Source organism: Condylura cristata, unplaced genomic scaffold (assembly GCF_000260355.1).
Source record: "Condylura cristata isolate star-nosed mole 26May11 unplaced genomic scaffold, ConCri1.0 scaffold00012, whole genome shotgun sequence".
Classification (NCBI taxonomy): Eukaryota; Metazoa; Chordata; class Mammalia; order Eulipotyphla; family Talpidae; genus Condylura; species Condylura cristata.
Genome location: NW_004567113.1, coordinates 13,460,124 through 13,480,171, shown reverse-complemented (window position 1 = coordinate 13,480,171; position 20,048 = coordinate 13,460,124). Strand labels below are relative to the sequence as shown.

At 40.2% G+C, this 20,048-nt stretch overlaps 1 protein-coding gene across 1 annotated transcript; it reads left to right on the top strand.

Moving 5' to 3' along the window:
• The first annotated feature begins 284 nt into the window (after positions 1-284).
• ENOPH1 (enolase-phosphatase 1) lies at positions 285-20,042 on the top strand. The gene is made up of 6 exons (XM_004681430.2): positions 285-623; positions 7,825-7,926; positions 10,516-10,718; positions 13,966-14,098; positions 15,978-16,101; positions 19,769-20,042. Exons 1-6 carry the CDS (start codon positions 540-542, stop codon positions 19,906-19,908), a joined length of 786 nt encoding a protein of 261 aa, XP_004681487.1. The 5' UTR covers positions 285-539; the 3' UTR covers positions 19,909-20,042.
• The last annotated feature ends 6 nt before the right edge of the window (positions 20,043-20,048 follow it).

Here is a 20,048-nt window from a genome sequence, read left to right as displayed (position 1 = left end):
GTGGGCGGGAAGGGGGAGGGTAGGTGCCGTAGAGGGCAAGGGGCACTCACATCCCCGGCGCGCCACTCGCGGGGCTCCCGTCTGCACGTGCCCCGGGCCTCTCCCGCTCGCTCAACCAGTCTGCGGAGAGCGCGCGCCCGCGCACCCAGCTCCCGCGTTCGCTTCTTTGTTCCCGCCCACGCGAGGCCCATTTTGACGGATCGGGTTCGAGGCCCTCTGGCGACCAATCGGCGTCGGCGCCTTTACCTTGCTCCCAGCCCCCACCCGGAACCCGGCTGGAGCCGCCCCTTTTCCCTGCCCACGTGGTCTCGGCCTCCTGCCCGTAGCAGTTCGCGACTGCAGGGCCCCTGTGCGGCAACCTTCTCCACTTGCAGGGGTGCGGATCGCTCTCCCCCCTCGCGGCTTAGGCTGCGCGCCGGTGTCCGCTCCGAGATTATCGCGCGGCTGGGGGCAGACTGGACTGGGCTGGCGCGCAGCCGGCGCCACCCTCCACCCTCCCTACCAGTAGGCCGATCCCCGTAGTAGCATCCAGTAGGGAAATGGTCGTGCTTTCCGTGCCCGCCGAAGTCACTGTGATCCTGTTAGATATCGAAGGTACCACAACCCCGATTGCTTTCGTGAAGGTGAGGGGCGGAAGGGAGCGGGGAAGTCGCTTTTTTTTTTTTTTTTTTAAAGTACTGCAGACTTTACACTAGAGACACGAGGCTTTGGAGAGTCGGTGTAGCTTTGAACCCGCTGCGGGATGGGAGGAAGTAAAACTGGTGCGGCATGTTGCTGGCATGCTTTCTCCTCACTGCTGCCGCTTCACCTTTCCCAGTTCCTGCTCTTGGTTAGATGCAGATGGGTGGGGAGGGATGGAAAGTGGTGAGGATAGGCCCAGAGGGCCGGGTTCGCCCTGGCTGGGTGAGGCCCTTTGGGCACCCCCAGCCGGACAAGTGTGCACCCCGTCGCGCCGCAGGTGAGTGCAGGGTTCGTGCAGGGTCTGACAGAGCTGGCTGGAGGGCGGCCGCGATGTCGTGGTCCTTGAGGCTTAGTCCTGGAAAATGGAAAGGCTGAGACGCAGGATGACTTTGGAAGAAGCCCTGGTGTCTTGGCTCGATCTTGGCTGCTCTTCCCTTCCCACTTCTGTTGTGGCCAGCCGTCACATCGTATGTTACTGGGCTGGGAGTGTTATTGGGCTGGAAGCGGTGGAACCCAGCGCTGGTTTATTCAACTGTAGAATAACAGGTCTAGAGACCGATGATTTTCATGAGAAAATTAAGGAAGCATGACGCTCTTATCCAAAGCCTTCTTCCTAAGATGTCATTGTCAAGCAATGCTTGCCCACACTTAATTCCCAATTCTACAAGTTTGCAATATAATAAAATAGTGTCATGTTTAAGCGAATTTTTCAGGCCTGGTTTTCTACATCAAGAGTTTAAGATGAAACTCTTTTAAAAAATCACTTCTTAATGCCTGATGTATCTACTGTATTATTTTTCCTTCATAGTCATGGTTAATCTATTATAATGCAATCTATTATTAATGTTACACATTAATTTACCAAGACCAAAGTTTCAAAAAGTGTGTTCTAAAGAACTCTTATGTCTGTGTTGATTATTGTAATTATTCAATGTCCATTATCAGCTGCACTTTTGGGAAATGTTGGGTTCTACTTGTTCAACTAGGTGTCTTTATTGCACAACTCTTCAAGGCCTATGTATAAACTATACCCATGTACATATATCTGCTTTGTGAGTCTTCAAGACAATGGGTATTTCACAGATTTACTTACAAAATACTTCTATCAGGAATCTATCAAGGAGGGGCTTCCCTTTTGGCTTGGGGGTTGTCTCAATGCTACCTACCACATAACACAGCAGACCTCTCCTGTTTTGCCCACTGTTTCCCTCAGCAGTGTATTTCTGTAGATCTGCCTCTTCTCTCCACTGTCTCTGATGAATCCTCTCACCCCCCTGTACACTAGTTCCGCTCAAAAATAAATAAAACCTTAAAAAGAAAATACCAAGAAGTAATGTTTAGAATACCTATTAAAGATATGCTAAATTATTTCCTTCTTGAACCCGTGAGCACAGAACTAGGAATTGGTAGATGCTTATTGTACTTTGGGCTTTATTAATCACATTGCATGTATGAACTTAGTCTTGCTTCCTGTGAAATGATGAAAGAATACAAACTTTGAATGCAACACTTGACTCATCTGCAAAGCTGTGATGTGACTTATCTACGTTTCACTAATAACGAAAGCTCTGAAAAATTGAATGTCTCTGGGTTTTGAACCTTTATTGTCTGACTCAAAACTAGATTCTTACTGCCGTACATTTCATGACTTGTGAAAGGGAAACCACAGTACTTGTTTATCTTTTTTGGTTGGCTGGTCTGCATGTTAAGTGACATAATAACAAAGGTGCTAAGAACACTTGAATCATTTGATAAAGTTAATGGAAGTACATGGTAATGAATTTCAGTTTACACCATCTCCTGGTGATAGGTTTAGGAGTGAATCCCTGGGCCAAAATAACTATAAGTAACCTGAGTTTTCCTTTGGGGATTTGGCTGTACAAGAAATCTGTGAAAATCGAGTAATGTCAAACATTGCCCTTGAAATGTCCTTACAAAATCAGTTCTCTCTAGAGACAGTTTCATCTCTAGTCATATACAGCCATTTTTCCTTTACGGTTTAAATATATCCGTTTCTTCCCTTGATCACCAAGGCAGTAGTTGGTTTGGGATTAGGTGATGTCAGTGAAACATATATTATGTCAGACATTAGTCTCACTTAGCCACTACTGCTGGCGACACTAGGAACTGAGACTTGCGTGGACCAGAACATCCTTACCAGGAGGAAACCGCAGCCAGAATGCCAGCATTAGCTTGGTGATCCCCTGACTCTCTTCTCTCTCTCCCCTCTGCTACTTACAGTTGAATATGTATATGGAGCAACCTAACTATGTTAGATGACACTGAGCCCATATATGTCTTACGGGACTCCATTGAATCTAGTATGGGTGTTCACTTCTCTGGACATGCATATGGGTTATGTTCTATAAAGTTGGTGCTATCAAGGCATTTTCCCTGCCTGAAGGGCTCCTAGCCCTAGATTCACTAGGAGTCCTAGTCAAGACTCTTGTCAGGAATGGATCCTAGCCTAGCCTAGATTCACTAGGATCACCAAATGAATTGCAGCCAGCTTATTAATTTCTCTTAGGATTCAGCCTGTCTGAAGGTCATCACTACTTGTGAGAGGCAGGCAGAGCAGCAGAATTGTTTCCCTTAGATATCTTAATCTTCAGTCCCTCAGCCCTGTCCCTCGACACAGAGCACATGACTGGAGCTTTTGACTTTGATACTCTCTAGTGATGGTCTTTAGCTTCATCATGTCCACTATCAGCAGATTTGAAGTAAAAACTACCAATATAATTTATAAACTGATGCACAGTTTGTGTCATTACTAAGTTATAAAATAAGTCAATTTAAAGATGAAGTTAAAATAATATAAATGAATGTTATATTTTTTCCTTTACCCCATTGAATCATCTTGCAGGCCCCTGGGGTATATATATTTCAACAATCCACTGCTTGATTTTTGTTCATGGTGATATGATACACATTTCCTGACTTTGCAAATTGTATTATCCTAATGTATTTAGTCTATTCTCTGGTTATTCTGTCAGGAATGTTCAATTATTATTTTTGAGTTTGAGGAAAAGTGATCTGTTGGTCCCTGAAAATGTCTTCAAATTTGGTGACTTCCTATTGCTACTTGTCTATTCAGTACATGAAATATATTGTAGTTAGATGCAATAAGCCCCTGTGAGCTCTTTCTTGGCAATACCAAACCATTTACTAACCTGCCATTTATCATTCGGGGACGAACAACAAGCGTGCAAAGGTTTCTTTTCTCTACACCCTTGCCAACACTTCTTATTGGTGGTCTTTTTGATATGGGCTATCCTCACAAGAGTGTGGTCGCACCTCAGTCATTTGTGCTTCCCCGTGACAAGTGATGAGTATTTTTTCATGTGCCTGTTGGCTATCTCTATTTTCTTTAGAAAAGTGGCGGTTAACTCTTGTCTGTTTTTTTTTTTTAAGATTGATTTATTTGTGCATACAGAACTGGGGTACAGGCCAGAGGCTCAGGGGCAGCGAGAGGCTTCACCAGAGACAGAGTGGGGAGCAGAACAGGCAGATCGACAAAGTACACTGCTGAGGGGAGCAGCGGGCTGGTCAGGAGAGGTCTGCCACACCATGTGGTCACCTCTGGGGTGGGGGGGGGGTAGGCGGCGGGAATCGAACTCAGGTGGAAGTGGCTTTAGATTCTCAGTGCTCTGCTTTAACCTGCTGCACCACTAGGGAGGGCCCTTGTCTGTTTTTTTTTTTAATTGGGTTATTTGTTTTCTTGTTGAGTTGTGCTGGTTCTTTACAGAGCTTGGATGTGAACCCCTTTTTGGATGTACAGATATTTTTCCCATTCAAGTAGCATGTGTTTTCATTCTTATGAGCTTTTTTTAAAAAAAATAAATTTTACTTATACATATAAGAACTGACATACAGGCCAGAGGTACAGGGGTGAGAGGATTCACCAGAGACAGAGTGGGGAACAGAACAGGCAGATATACAGGGGTGTGGCAGGAGAGGTCTACTGGACCATGTGGGTCAGCTCTCCGACCCAGCGTAGAACTCTGGGCTGCAGATAGCTTCATAGTGCTGCAACTTAACCCATTGTACCACCAGGGAGTTTATTTGATTTGACATAGTTCCTGTTGAATTTTGCTTATTTCTTTTGCTGTTGGAGTCAAGTCCCTAAAGCCATCCCTAAGCCAACGGTGTGGAATATTTTTCTCTTATTTTATGGTTTTGAGTCTTAATATCCAAGTCTTTGATCCATTCTAATTTTTTTAAAGATTGATTTATTCATACAGAAATGATAAATAAAGTAAATATCAAAATTAACAGACAACTGTAAATCTAAAACATTCTTGCGGGGTGAGGGGGTGGGAGAAGGGAGCTGTGGTGAGGGTGCATAGGTGAACTGGTCGTGAAAATTATGTAGGGTCCGCACCCGAGATGAAAAAGTACGCATTGAGCAAAAATGAAAAATGATGTTAAATATAAATAAATAAATACATGTATGTATGTATGTATGTATGTATGTATATGTATGCATATATATATAATAAAAACTTTTTTTGAAGGTTGTCGAAGTTCCTCTGTTTATGTCTAGGTGAGGAATGCATGTATGTCTTAAAACATCTCGGATGGCATGACCAAAACATCTCGGATGGGCCAGTTTGCAGTGCTAACCGCAGTGTACAAGGAGGAAAAAGATTTTAAGTAGGAGGAAGAAAGGAATAAGGATGAGCATGATGTATAAGGGATGATAAAAAAATTAGCATTTGAAAAAAATGTGTATAGGACCCTTTTGCAGAAAAAGGAAGCTGTCAGTCTTACTGCTTCATTTTCCTTTTTTTGTATAAAAAGCGAGTGTTTGTTAGAGTTTCCCTGAGTTTTTTTTATGTTGCTAAGCCTTTGTTCCAGTGAGGGAAACACTATGTACATAAAAAAAATCCTGGCCCTCCCTGGTGGCGCAGCGGGTTAGAGCACAGCACTAGGAAGCTAAAGTCACTTCCACATAAGTTAGATCCCAGCCTGTCCCCGAGGTGACCCACATGGCGCAGCAGACCTCTCCTGACCTGCCCACTGCTCCTCTCAGCAGTGTACTTTGTCAATCTGCCTGTTCTGCTCCCCACTCTGTCTCTGGTGAATCCTCTCACCGTCCCTGCACCTCTGGCCTGTACCCCAGTTCTGTATACACAAGTAAATAAATCTTTAAAAAAAAAATCCTTTGTTTATGTTGGTCTTTTCTGTCCTAATCATGTCATCATCACTCAAGACAGTTAGTGAGAAATAAAATGAAAATTCTTCTGGTTTCTTTCCTTTTAAAAAAAGATTTATTTTTATTACTTATGCATAAATTAATATGCATATATATTTATAAATAAAAACCTGGGTGCAGGGGTGGAGGTGAGAGAGTAGAGAGCAGAACAGGAAGATCTACTGAAATACACTGCTGAAGGGCGCAGCAGGCAACACAGGAGACGTCTGCTGTGCCATGTAGGTCAGTTTCCAGGCCAAGGATCGAACTCTTGCTGCAGTAGCTGCTGATAGTTTCACAGTGCTTATACTTAACCCCTTGCACCACCAGGGAGGCCCAGCTTCTCGTTTCTTTCTAAGTTCCCCCTGTTTTCTCTCTAGTCATATAGTATGTGAGAAAAATTGAATGTCCAGAAGCTTGAGATGAGCGGGAGGCTGAAAGGGAAGTGGAAGAAGGCATGGATCAGTTGTTTTCAGCTGTTCCTGCATTCCACAAAGTTCTGGTGGGTTGGTTCTGGTTAGAGCTGCTCTGAAGTGGTAGGTGGGTGTTCTACGACTGTGCCAGCACGTGTTGGTGCCTCATGAATTGGCATTCGTCCTTATTACTACGTTCAGTGAGCCGCCTTTCCAGGGAGTAGGATTGCTTTTCTTCAGAGACTTTTGCATACCCTGAGTTGGTATGGAAACATCTGAAAAATTCCTCTGTCTCTCAACTCTCATGTTCAATAGATCAGATTCACTATTTGAGAGCCTTTCATACTTGACTCCGTTCTGTGTGGAACATTCTCTCTATAGCTTGTCCTGTTTAATCCTATTTACCATTGGTGGTTCTCAGACTTTTTGTTCTTAGACTGTCCTTTCCCCTTTATATGGTCATCACTGCTCTATCATAGGCTAGGTACTGATAAGTACATATGACTTTATTTTTGGGCTTTGAGTTCTTTTGGTATATGTGTCTATTTTTGTGCCAGCACCGTATTATATTTAATGCTATTTAAAAAAAAAAAAAACGCTGATTTATAGTGTAGTTTGAAATCAAGTTATGTGATACCTACTTTTTTCTTAGTTGCTTTTACATTTCAAGTCTTTTGTTCATGTACATTTCGATATTTTTTGTACAACTTCTTTCAAAAGTGTTGCTGGTGTTTTGGTGGGGCTTCTGAACTTACTGAGAATAGGAACTGGATGTCACTTTTCAATCCCTTCTCTATGCCCCATTTAGGACTAGCAAATCTTGGTATAAAGAAGACACCAAAAGCATTGTAGAATGTGCCATGCTTGCTACATATGCTACAATTTCAAGTAAATATAAAGTGACCTTGGATGTAAAGATTTCTGATACCTGGTTTACTGACAGGTTATTTCTGAATTGCTTTTATACATCCATTTCTTATAGTATGTTCTATCAGCAGTGCGATTACCAAGAATCATGGTGATTATGTTTGTTTTATTTTAAACATTTGTCACCTGTGGACACTATACTTGCGGCAGGTATTTGAGTTATATGCATGTACCACTTCCTGTGGTGTGTACTGGGGACACAGCTGTGACATATGCTTTGCATCTGCCATCAAGGACATCAGACTTTTTTTAAAGTATTGAATAGTAAGTTCACTTTGTGGTCATATAATCTTGGATATAAATACCCAATTCTTCCATTGTGGTCCAAAAGTAGACATAAGTGAGTGTGGCTGTGTTCTAATAAAAATTTTATGAAAAAGTAGAGGTAGACCAGATCGGTGTCATTGTAAAGTGACTAGTGAAATAGTTCATTTATTTCTTGTTTAGTCTTTATCTCACTTACTTGTTCAAAGCAACAGATTTCATACCTTCAAAGAAATTTTTAGTGACTTATTTGCTCAGATTTGCTAAGGTGAGATTGTTGAAGAAGCTGAACACATGTAAATGACTGAAGCTAATTCTTACATTTTCTTTCACTCTTGTGCCCAGGACATTTTATTTCCTTACATCAAAGAAAATGTTAAAGAGTATCTGCAGACGCATTGGGAAGAAGAGGAGTGCCAGCAGGATGTCAATCTTTTGAGGAAACAGGTTGGACATTTCTGTTTCATTGCTTCCACATTCCTTAGTGTCTTAGAATTGAGGCTGCCTGAAATCTTAGAATAAATTCTGAGCATATTGTAAAACAAGTACTCTGGAAGTTGCCATGACTTGTCTGCTTAGGAATGCACAGCACATAATTAAACAGATCAGGGCAGTTTATTATTGCTAGAATTGCCTCCTTTTGGAGCTGTTTCAACTGCACAGAAATGTCATATATTTATAAAACTAAATCTGGGCATCCCTGGTGGTGCAGCGGGTTAAAGCACAGCACTAAGAAGCTAAAGCCACTTCTGCATGAGTTCAATTCCCGCCTACCTCGGGGGTGACCACATGGCGTTGCAGACTTCTCCTGGCCCGCCCGCTGTTCCCCTCAGCAGTGTTCTTCGTCGATCTGCCTGTTCTGTTCCCCACTCTGTCTCTGGTGAAGCCTCTTGCTGCCCCTGAGCCTCTGGCCTGTATCCCAGTTCTGTATGCATAAATAAATAAATCTTTAAAAAAAAAAAAAAACTAAATCTGGGCAGAATGCACAAGGTTCTATACAGTATTATAATATTTAGCATTAATGTCTCCAGTGACACCACCCTATCAACTCTTCCACCTGGCATGAGGCCCTGCTGACCCTCCAGCATGCTCCTGGGCCTTCATGCCCACTCTCCACTTCCAGCACTCACCCAGCTCAGTTGTGGTCCTCCTACCCATCTGAGTCTCATGTGTTCTGTGCCTCTATTTTCTCCTGGTTTTCAGTCTATTTCCTCCTTCCACATTGTGTGCTACAGAACTCCTGTTGTTTTTCTTATTTTAATTGCTTCGATGGCAAAGATCTTACTTGCTGTGCAGATCTCGTTCTCACATTTATTTCTGGTAGTACTTTCTACTTACATTAGATTTTATGGAATGCTCTATGAATTTAAAAGTTAGAAGTTAGATTTGGAAATATAGTCAGACTCTTTGGGGTATGGAGTATTTGTATTTGCAGATTTTTCTAGATAATGCAGGATTAGTCTGAAGCACTCCCTTTCCTTACCTTTTCCTTCATTTTAGTATATATAAATCATTGAGTCTTTGCATATTGGATATATGCATTGTCACAGAATTCTTGTCCTAAACAGATAATAAGATTTTGCAAAATGTAGGAGATTGCAAAATGTAGGAGATTCACATTCAGAGGGCTGAATGTGAACCAGTCATAGACACTACTGGCTTTTTTTCTTCGAATTCCAGGCATAGAAAAATCTAATTTTATTGAGATTACCTTTGTTTCTTTAGTTATAGTGCAGACAAGATTATCATATTTAACTGTATTCCTGGTTTTTTGGTCCTAATAAAAATGAATCAGCAAAACAGATTCTTTATTGTTATACCACATGTGTGCTCCTCGTACACAACATGCCTTTTGGTTTAAATTTCAACTTTAGCAATATTGGGAAAATACTGTTGAGTCATTAATTATAATTTACATTTGATTCTTTTATAACAGGTCTGAACTGTGGGGCCACTTATAGGTAGATTGTCTTATAAACTGACTAGATAAAATTGTGGCATCTATAGTTATTGATAGTACCATATTATAAATGTATTTTGACCTGCTTATGATTTTTCTTAACATTTTCTATAGCTCACTTTTAATTGTAATAATTCAGTAGATAATGCATATACAAAATATATGCTAATTGACTGTTTATAGCAAAGGCTTCAGATCAACAGCAGACTATTATTAGTTAAATTTTGGGAGAGCCATAATTTTTTTTTTTTTAAAGATTTATTTATTTGTGCATACAGAACTGGGGTACAGGCCAGAGGTACAGGGGCGGTGAGAGGATTCACCAGAGACAGATTGCGGAGCAGAACAGGCAGATCAATGAAGTACACTGTTGAGGGGAGCAGCAGGCGGGCCAGGAGAGGTCTGCCGCACCATGTGGGTCACCTCCTGGGCGGGATTCGAACTCATGCAGAAGTGGCTTTCGATTCTTAGTGTTGTGCTTTAACCCGCTGCGCCACCAGGGAGGGCCCGAGAGTCATAATTTTTATGTGGATCAGGGGTCAGCACTTTAACTCTTCCCTTGAAATTGTTCATTTATAGTTTTGTTCTTTAAAAAAAAAAAGATTTTTTTAATTAAAAGATTTATTTGTTTGTACATATAAGAGCTGGGGTATAGACTAAAGGTACAGGAAGGTGAGAAGATTCACCAGAGACAGAGGGAGCAGACCAGACAGGTCTACTGAGATACACTGTTGAGGGGAGCAGTGGGCAAGACAGGAGAGGTCTGCTGTGCCATGTGGGTTAGCTCCTTGATGGGGGCTGTGCCATGTGGGTTAGCTCCTTGACGGGGGCTCGAGCTCATGCAGTAGTGGCTGCAGACATCTTCATAGTGCTGAGACTTAACCCCTTGCACCATCAGGGAGGCCCATTTGTAGTTTCTTTTAGGAATCTTTTGTATCATTCCAAGTGTAGAATGCTTTGATTTTAATTCTGCTGGCTGTTAATGATAGTTGAAGAATGTTGTTCTGCTTAGTTTTCCAGTCTCATTTGAAGTGATCTCTTAAAAAGAAACAAACGATGTTATTTATGATTTGAAGGCTGAAGAGGACTCCCACCTGGATGGGGCTGTTCCGATCCCAGCAGGGTGTGGGAATGGAGGGGATGACTTGCATCAGATGATCCAAGCTGTGGTGGATAATGTTTGCTGGCAGATGTCTCTGGACCGAAAGACCACAGCACTGAAACAGCTGCAGGGCCACATGTGGAGAGCGGCCTTCACGGCAGGGCGCATGAAAGCAGAGTATGTAACTACTCAAATGATTCCTTCACCGTCCTAAAACTAAGTATGTTTTTCATTGGTCCTCTCTTTCCAGTGTTAGTTGCATTTGATTAGTGAGATAGAGAAAATCAACATTGTTTTTATTTTAACAAGTAAGTTTTTATTTTGTGTTTTTCAAGCATTTCTACCAGTAAATTCCCCAGACCTGCATGCTTGGCTTGTGGTGTGGTGAAAGACTTAATTCTACTTTATTTTTTATTTATTTATTTTATATACATTTTACATCATTCTTCCTTTTTGTACAATGTATGCTTTCTCCTCTCAGAGTTCCCACCACCAGTTCACTCTTGTACTATCACTTAAGTCCTTGTGCTCTTCCAAACCCCTATCTTGATCCCTCTCCCTTCCCTACAGATTATCTCTGATTTATACATGCCTGTTAATTTTGATTTTTACTTTATTATAGTTACTTTTTTTCCCCCCTGATCCCTTGTTTCCCCTACATTTCTCTCTCTCTTTTTTTTTTAAAGATTTATTTATTTATTCATATAGAACTGGAGTACAGGCCAGAGATGCAGAGGGTGAGAGGATTCACCAGGGACAGAGTGGGGAGCAGAACAGACAGATCGAGGAAGTGCACTGCTGAGGGGAGCAGCAGGTCAGGAGAGGTCTGCCACGCCATGTGGTCATCTCTAGCAGCCAGGATCTAATTCATGCGGAAGTGGCGTAAGCTTCTTAGTGCAGTGCTTTAATCCGCTGCGCCACCAGGGAGGGCCACATTTTTCTTTTAAGTGAAACCATCCAATAGTTTTCTTTTTCTTTCTGGCTTATATCACTGAGCATAATCCCTTCCAGTTCCATCTATGTTGCTACAAATGGCATGCATTTATCTTTTGTGACTGCTGAGTAATATTCCATTGTGTGTGTGTGTGTCTATATATATAGACACACACACACACAACATCTTCTTGATCCAATCATCTATTATTGGGAATTTGGGTTGTTTCCATATCTTACCTATTTTAATTAGTGATGCAGTAAACAGGGGTGCAGGTGTTCTTTTGAATTAATGTTTTTGTGTCTTTTGGGTAGATTCCTAGGAGTGGAATTTCTGGGTTGTGTGGAAGCTCCATTTTTAGAGTTTAAGGAACCTCCACACAGCACTCCATAGTGATTAGACCAATTAGCATCCCATCAACAGTGTAGGAAGCTTCCTTTTTCTCCACATCCTCACCAACATTTGTTGTTTCTTGTCTTTTTGATATGTCCCATTCTTATTGGTGTAAAGTGGTATCTCATTGTGGTTTTGATTTGCATTTCCCTTATTACAAGTGATGTTGAACATCTTTTGTTGTTGGCCATTTGCATGTCCTCTTTGGAGAAGTGTCTTTTTAGCTTATCTATCCTTTTTTGACTGGATTGTCTTCTTTTTTGTTGAGTCATGTTAACTCTTTGCAGATCTTTGTGATCATTCCCTCATCAGTAATGTTGTGTGCAAAAATTTTTCTCCCCATCATTTGGGTATCTCTTTTGGTTAATGTCTCTTGATGTACAGAAGCTTTTTAGTTTGATATAGTCCCAGCTGTTCATCTTTTCCTTTACTTCCTTTGCTTTGGGGGATGTGTTACTGAGTTATATGTCATGTAGTTTTTTTCCTATTTTTTCTTCTGTATATTTTATGGTTGCAGATCTTATGTACAGATCTTTTATCCATTTTGAGTTGGTTTTTGTGCATGGTGTAAAGTAGTAGTCCGGCTTCATTCTTTTGCACGTAGCAGTCCAGTTTTCCCAGTGACACTTAATGAACAGACTCTATTCCTTTGCATATTCTTTGCTCCTTTGTCAAAGAGTAGTTTTTCATAAATATGTGAATTTATTTCTGGGTTTTTTCTTCAGTTCCATTGGTTTGTGCATCTGTTTTTGTTCAATACCATACAGTTTTAATTATTATGACATTGTAGTATAGTTTGAAGTCTGGGAGTATGATATCTGCATTCTCCTTTTTAGTCAGGAGAGCTTTGGCTAGTTGAGGTTTTTTTGTGGTTCCATATGAATTTCATCAATATTTATTCTAGTTCTTTGAAAAATGTCATTGAAATTTTTATTGGAATAGTGTTGAATCTGTAATTTATTTTCGGTAGGATAGCCATTTTGATTGTTATTTCTTCCAGTTCACAAGCAGGAGATGTCTTCCCATTTCTTTGTGCTTTCTTATGTTTCTTTTAACATTTTACAATTTTCTTTTTGTAGGTCCTTCATCTCTTTTGTTAGGTTTAATTCTAAGTATTTGATTTTTTTTGGCTTGGTGATAAAAGGGATGGTTTTCTTGATTTCTTTTTCAGAATGATTGTATATAGGAAGGCTAATGACTTTTCTGTGTTTTGGTTTTTTTTTCCTGCTACTTTACTCAACTGCTTATTTTGATTAGTTTTTTTGTGGGTTCTTAGGGTCTACTAGGTATATTATCATATTGCCTGCAAATAGTAATACTTCTCTTTTCCCTATTTGGATTCCTTTGTGTCTCTCTGCTGTCTTATTGCTCTGGCTGGGCTTCCAGTATTATATTGAAAAGCAGTGTTGAGAGCGAACATCCTTGTCTTGTTCCAGACCTTAAAGGAAAGGTTTTCAGCTTTTCATCACTGAGAATGATACTGGCTATGAATTTGTTATATAGGGCCTTTATTATATCAAGGTATATTTCTTCTATCCCAAGAATTTTGAGGGCCTTCACCATAAGTGGATGTTGAACTTGTCAAATAATTTCTCGGCATCTATTAATAGGATCATATGGTTTTTAAAGATAATGGCCTATAGTTGTCTCTTTTTAATTAGATGCAGTGTTTCTGAAAGCATTTCCTTGCTTTCTTAAAGCTCATTCGATATACTTTAACCTTTTCTTGTAATGAATTATGTCAAAGATTACACAATAATAGTTTTATTGTTTGCCTTTAAGAGTTCCTTAGGAATTAACAAAATCCCTTTCTTGTTCCTTCACTGTATTGTAATACTGTACTATAATAAAGAAAATGTCATTAATGTAGCTGTCAGAAACTTCATTTACATCTGAATTGTTGTTTCTAATTTTCTGTGATCTCAGAACTCTGATGGTATGTCTGTTAGGTCTACAAGAGTTGACAGTCTCATGGCCTTTCCTTTCATGGTAATCATTTATGTACAAGTAAAGAAACTTGTTGTCCCTGTTTTGACTGGTTTTTATATGACTAGATAAACAGGTTGTTGCACTTTAACTTGGTGGTGTTCTTTCTAGATTCTTTGAAGATGTAGTCCCAGCAGTCAGGAAATGGAGAGAGGCTGGAATGAAAGTATATATCTATTCCTCAGGGAGTGTAGAAGCACAGAAACTGTTATTTGGACATTCTACAGAGGGAGATATTCTGGAGGTATGTTACCTGGTTCTTTGTTTTCTGACACTACCAATGCATGAAATAATTAATGTGAAAAGAATATGCTACAGGTATAAGCTAAGTCAGCACTTGTATTATTGCTTTTATATATGCTAACCAGGTTGTAAAGAGAAGTGGGAAAATGGGAATGCAGTTGGGTAGGGTGATATGTCTGTGGTATCATTCTTTATATCAGATTTATATGTGTGTATGCATTTTTTTAAAGATAGATTTATTTATGCATACAAGAACTGGGGTATAGGCCAGAGGTGCAGAGGGTGAGAAGAATCAACCAGAGACAGGGTGGGAAGCAAACAGGCAGATCTACTGAAATATACTGCTGAGGGGAGCAGCAGGTGAGGCAGGAGAGGTCTGCTGTGCCATGTGGGTTAGTTGCCTGGCCAGGGATGGAACTTGTGCTGCAGTAGCTGACGGTGGCTTGATAGTGCTGAGACTCAACGCCTTTTACAACCAGGGAGGCCCCCACAGGTTTTTAATTTTATTGTATGTAAGGATCACTTGAATACTTTTAATACAGGTTCCTAGACCTTACTTCATAGCAAATCTGAATTGGCAAGTCTGGGATGAGGGGTTAGGAATTCACTTCCTAAACTATATAGCCTAAGTTATTCTATAGTTATTCTGATGATGGTAGTATTAGAACCCACTATTTATGTACATTTAAGCTATGAGCTAGCTTATATACCGGCTGTCTTGCCAGTATTAGAAATATCATCAGTGGCAGGCTTCTTGAATGCAGGAGACTACAAGTTGAATTCATCTGTTTTTGGCACTTTGGAGGAATATAGATTTTTTTTTTTTTAGCAGAAACAGTATTATGTAAGAGAATGGGACATGTTATTTAACACTTTATAGTCACATTTACATTTCTCATACGCAAAAAGATTCTTTCTCACCTCTCCGTCTTCCCATCCCTCACTTTCTGGAGGACAGGGTGGTCATTTTATAAAGGTAATGAATGCCTTTAGGACTTTTAAAATGAATGCTGACTGATTGTAGGCTGAATGTAGGCATATACAGCTGATCATTCAACTCTTTTTTAAAGTGAGTATTTATTGAATCTCTGTTATATGCAGAGAACACACTGGACTTGGAGTGTGCCGTTTTCATTTTAGTTCTACATCAAAAATTAAGTTAATAAAATTTCAAGAATACCTTATTATATTATTATTATTACCTTATTTTGTTTTTGAGTGATTAGGTCATTTTTAGTTTGTGGAAAGTTCTAAAAACATTCAAAAGAACATATTAAAATAACTGATCCTAATAGTGAACTTATTTTAATTGCTATGAGTTAAATTAGGAAGTCATGCATTTGACCTCAGTTATTCCTAAGATGGCAAGGGTATTACTAGTTCTTGGGTAGAATTTCTAAATGTTTTAGTTAGAAAAATGAAAGCTTCCAGGAAGTAAATTAATAGTTTATTAATGAGACAGATTAGAGAAATTTGTTTATTCTAAGATCAAAGGGCTAATATTCAAGATCTTTTCATCAGGAGTGAAACCTACTCCAATAAGTAGTTTTTTGAGTGCAATAGTGTTTAAGGATATAGGGCAAACATATCTTAAAATTAAAGGTGTAAAATTAATGATAATGAAAACCAACCAAATAGGTTAGAACATAACCTTAGATATATTATACTGATACTGATAGTTTCTTCTCCTAAAAGGTTTTCTTCTTTTACTTTTTGTTACTTCTGAACTGTTCTATATTAAGATTTTCAGTAAATACTTATTGAATGGGTGAACTCATTGATTGCCGTATATTTCAAAGAAAACGGGTAAGGAACATGTGTTCCTAATTGGCAGGTGGCAGATGTATCTCTAGTCCTTCAGTTCCGTTTTCTTTGTCTAGCTTGTTGACGGTCACTTTGACACCAAGATTGGACACAAAGTGGAGAGTGATAGTTACCGAAAGATTGCACACAGCATTGGATGCTCAACCAACAACATCTTGTTTTTGACAGACGTTACTCTTGGTGAGTAATCTGACTTTTATATCGTATATTCCAGGATGGGAGCTGATTCTGACATGGCAAACACAGTGCCTGTGTAAACAAAGTTTAGGTGGGGACTCTTGAGAATTAAAACCATTTTCTGAAGAGAAATGTTTATTAATTGACACCTCCCTTTCCATTTACCCATCCTTTAGAGTTGTCTGTGGGGAAATAACATTAGAGAGATTCTTCTCATTTTAACTATCAATGGTTTCAAACGCATCCATCTGTGCACTCTTGCTGCTTGTGTACACACTCTCACACAAACACACATACTTATACGGATGTAATGATAAAATGACAAAGGAAAACTTAAAGGTAGGAAGGAGCATACAAATAAGAATATGAGGATAGGTGCATGGCTAGTTAAGAACAGTAAATTTGATGCACATTAAACCTGCATCAAATTACTTAACAGTAGTGACATCACTATCCACGCTAAGGAAAAAAAGAAAGAACATTCTGTAAAGAGCGTGATTGATTTTGCCTCCTATCATTCAGTTCATGAGCACTGCTCCAGGGTGAGTAGGAAGCTCGTCTCCACCCTTCAGATGGTCTTGGTCCCTCATGTACCATATGTGGTGAACTCATTATTCAATTGTTAAAAGACAGACATCCTTTTACCAGCATGACTTTCTGTATTAGATGTGGTACTTTAGCATAGAAATCATTACTTTAAAAACTAAGTGCAAAAAAAGTTAAATGCTTTAATGTCAAAGTGATTTCAAGAATAGTTTTGACTAAATGTAAAACAGCCCAGCATCTGTATAAGAATGTGAGCTGTCTAGTGAATTATAGAACAAATGGTGGTGAATGAGGAAACACATGGCAGCCAGTGGAGAACAGAGGGTGCCAGGGAGAAGGTAGTGTCTGTAGTTCTTGCCTGCAAGCTCCTGGTTGATGAGACATCTCCAAATTCCCCTACCTGGCCTCCAGCCATGGTTGTGTCTTTCTCCTTAGAGTTTGTGCCTCTCCCAGAGGACCAGCTTTTGGTGTGCTTACAGTTGCACTTATTTTGATGGCAGTTTCACATATGACATATTTGTGTTTCTTCCACTCACCTAGGAACGTACATTTCTCTGGGACTGAACACCCACCTTCCTTTTAGGTCTTTTATACTGGGCAGCTGCTCTCCCCACTGTCTCTGTGCTAGCAACCAGGGAAGGGCATTAGGAAGAAGGAAAGACAGGGGTACTCTTCTGTCTGTTGGCTCCACATGATGCCGGGCAGCTTCAGCAGTCTGTGGATGATATAGTCCTCTCCTTTGCCATTCTGTCTGTTGTCACAGGAGTAGAGTAACACCACCCCCACCCCCCATCCCAGCCACTAGGCCTTTCCAAGATGGTGCCCAAAGGCAAATCTGGGCTGCTGGCAAAGGTGACTTATGTGTGCCAGAATGTACATGCTTTATTCTTTCTCTACCACTGATTCTTGAGGCCTGTTATAGTTGGCAAGAATTGGTCTAATGTGTTAGGTAAGAATGGTAGATATATAATGGAATAGCTTTAAATTCTGAGTGGCTTAAAGAATTCTTAACTGTCATAGATCATCTGATGCCTTTAAGAAGTTACAGTGTTTCCCAGAGAAAGGTAGAACAGACTTCATACAGACTGGGCCTTCAATAATTGTTAGTGTCCCAGTTAGAAATCTCAGTCCTTCGTGAATCTAGCTGTATTTTTTTTAAATCTCAGTAGATGGCACCACACCACAGCTTTTTATTATCTTGAGTTTTGAAAGCTCAGCAGATTAGTGTCTATCTCAGCTCCTGTCCTGTGGGCTTAGCTCATCTTCAAAGTGCAAGGACTTCTACACACTTGATACTCCAAATAGGAGTGTGTGTGTGTGTATTTAAATCATTCACATCAAAAGGTGGCTGGAGATGAAGTTCCATGGTTTGCCACTATTTAATTTCCCCAGCACTTTGATGGTGAATTTCTGCAGGCTGAGAATTAGGAGCAGATTTGTAACTGAAACTCCCCACAAATTCAGCCTGTCCTAAGCATTCTGAGGTTGAATGTATGTTCCAACTTGTGATTCCAGATCTTTGTCCTGTCTCCTGTTTTTAATTATTACAACTTTTGCCCTAAGACCACTTACAGTTTCTTCCTATTCTTTAGTCACACTGTCTTTAACCACATCTTTTTTTCTAGTTTTCAGTATAGTATATCTGTAATTTCAGATATTTTGCTTTTCACTTAAACCACTTCCTTATGTTGCAGTTCCTAGAGAAATTATTTCTTCTGTTAGAATTAGCCCCCAGATTGACCCCAAGATGAATGTGGGTTGAAGGTACTTTGCCTCTTCTGCTGCAGTGAAGGGCATAAGCAGAGTGCCTGAGGGCATACCTTACACTTTACTCTGGGCAGCCCTTCACAGGAGAGCAGAACACAGTTACTTGAGGTGGGTAGGTGAAGAGATTTCTCTGATCCTTTTATTCTTTCTGGGAGCTTCTTATATCTCTCGGTACTGCTGCCCTTTAATTAATCCATTCAGATGCTGCAGCTTTTTCCCAAAGCTGAGAAACTACTGAGGTTTCTTCTTACACCAAATCTAAATTCCATAGCATTTACTTCAGATTCTTCTTGTCTGTCCACGCTTAAACCATCTCTCTGGTTACAGACCTGTGTCCAGTCTCCTACACTGACTTTCTCCATTTTTCCAGTATATACACACGTATTATTTTTTCTAGTTTTCTGGCAAGAAGTTTTTTTTCCCCCTTTCATGTCCCGAGGGTAACATGCTGGCATTGTAACAAGATACATCTAACAACAGCACAAACACCCAGTCATCATGCTTACGAACCAGAAAAGGAAATGGCCAGAAATTTCTGGACACTTCTGATCAAAACTCACCCTTTGTGCAGAAGAATCATTTGTTTAATTGTGGATAGTGCTTTAGTAGTACCATATCAAGAACCTGAGATTTCTGCACATTTAGCAACTTTCCAGGTGATTTCCACCCTGCTGGTCCCTGGGCCACATTTAGAATAGTAGTGCCTTAATGCAGAAGTTGGCAGACTTATTTGGAAGAGGACCAGATAGTAAATATTTTAGACTTTGCAGACTCTATAGTCTGTCACAACTATTCATCTCTGTTCTTGTTGTAGGAAAGCAGCCACAGACAGTGCTAAGTGAATGGGCATGGTTGGGCTCTGTTAAAACCTTAATTTAAAAAAGTGGTGGATTGTAGTTTGCTGACCCTGGTTCTTGAGCACAGACCATAAAGTCAGACTGATACTTCAAACTTTTGCTCTACCACTTGCTAGCTCTCAGTTTTTACACCCTTAGAGTGGAATAGTAACACTATCTGACAGTTGTGACTATTTAGGTGAGAATGACAGCTCCATGAAAGCAGGAGCTTGGTGTCATTTACCTATTTGTGGTCTCATAGTAGCATCTGACATAACATAGTATATGGTGCTGAATTAAACCAAAGTATTCATTGTTACCGTTGAAATGAAGGAAAGTGAGAGAACAGAGAAATCTGAGGCATAGTAGAGGAGATAATAACCCTTGCAAAACCTAGCAATGTAGTTTCATCTCATGAGTGCTGTTTTTACTTCTACCCCCACAGTCACTGATCTTTATACACTCACAGTCTAAAGAGGAGATATTTTGATATTTCTGACAATACGTTTTGCTATTCACAGAGGCCAGTGCTGCTGAGGAAGCAGATGTGCATGTAGCTGTGGTGGTGCGACCGGGCAATGCAGGATTAACGGACGATGAGAAGACGTACTACAGCCTCATCACGTCCTTCAGTGACCTGAACCTGCCCTCCTCAGCTTAGAGGGGGTCTTCTGAGGAAGACTGAGTTGTCCTCACAGAGTTGACCCTCTAGTTCTTCCTAATAGTGAAAGTTACTTACTTAAAAATGATATATGCACACATATGTATGTGTACATTCAGGTTACCTTTCACAGGCACATA

What these genes read in the sequence shown, in the direction of transcription:
- ENOPH1 (XM_004681430.2), top strand. Translation starts at nt 540, where the DNA reads ATGGTCGTGCTTTCCGTGCCCGCCGAAGTCACTGTGATCCTGTTAGAT. An exon ending in CCCCGATTGCTTTCGTGAAG is followed by an intron (nt 624 to 7,824) that starts GTGAGGGGCGGA and finishes TCTTGTGCCCAG; the next exon opens with GACATTTTATTTCCTTACAT. An exon ending in CAGAGGGAGATATTCTGGAG is followed by an intron (nt 14,099 to 15,977) that starts GTATGTTACCTG and finishes TTCTTTGTCTAG; the next exon opens with CTTGTTGACGGTCACTTTGA.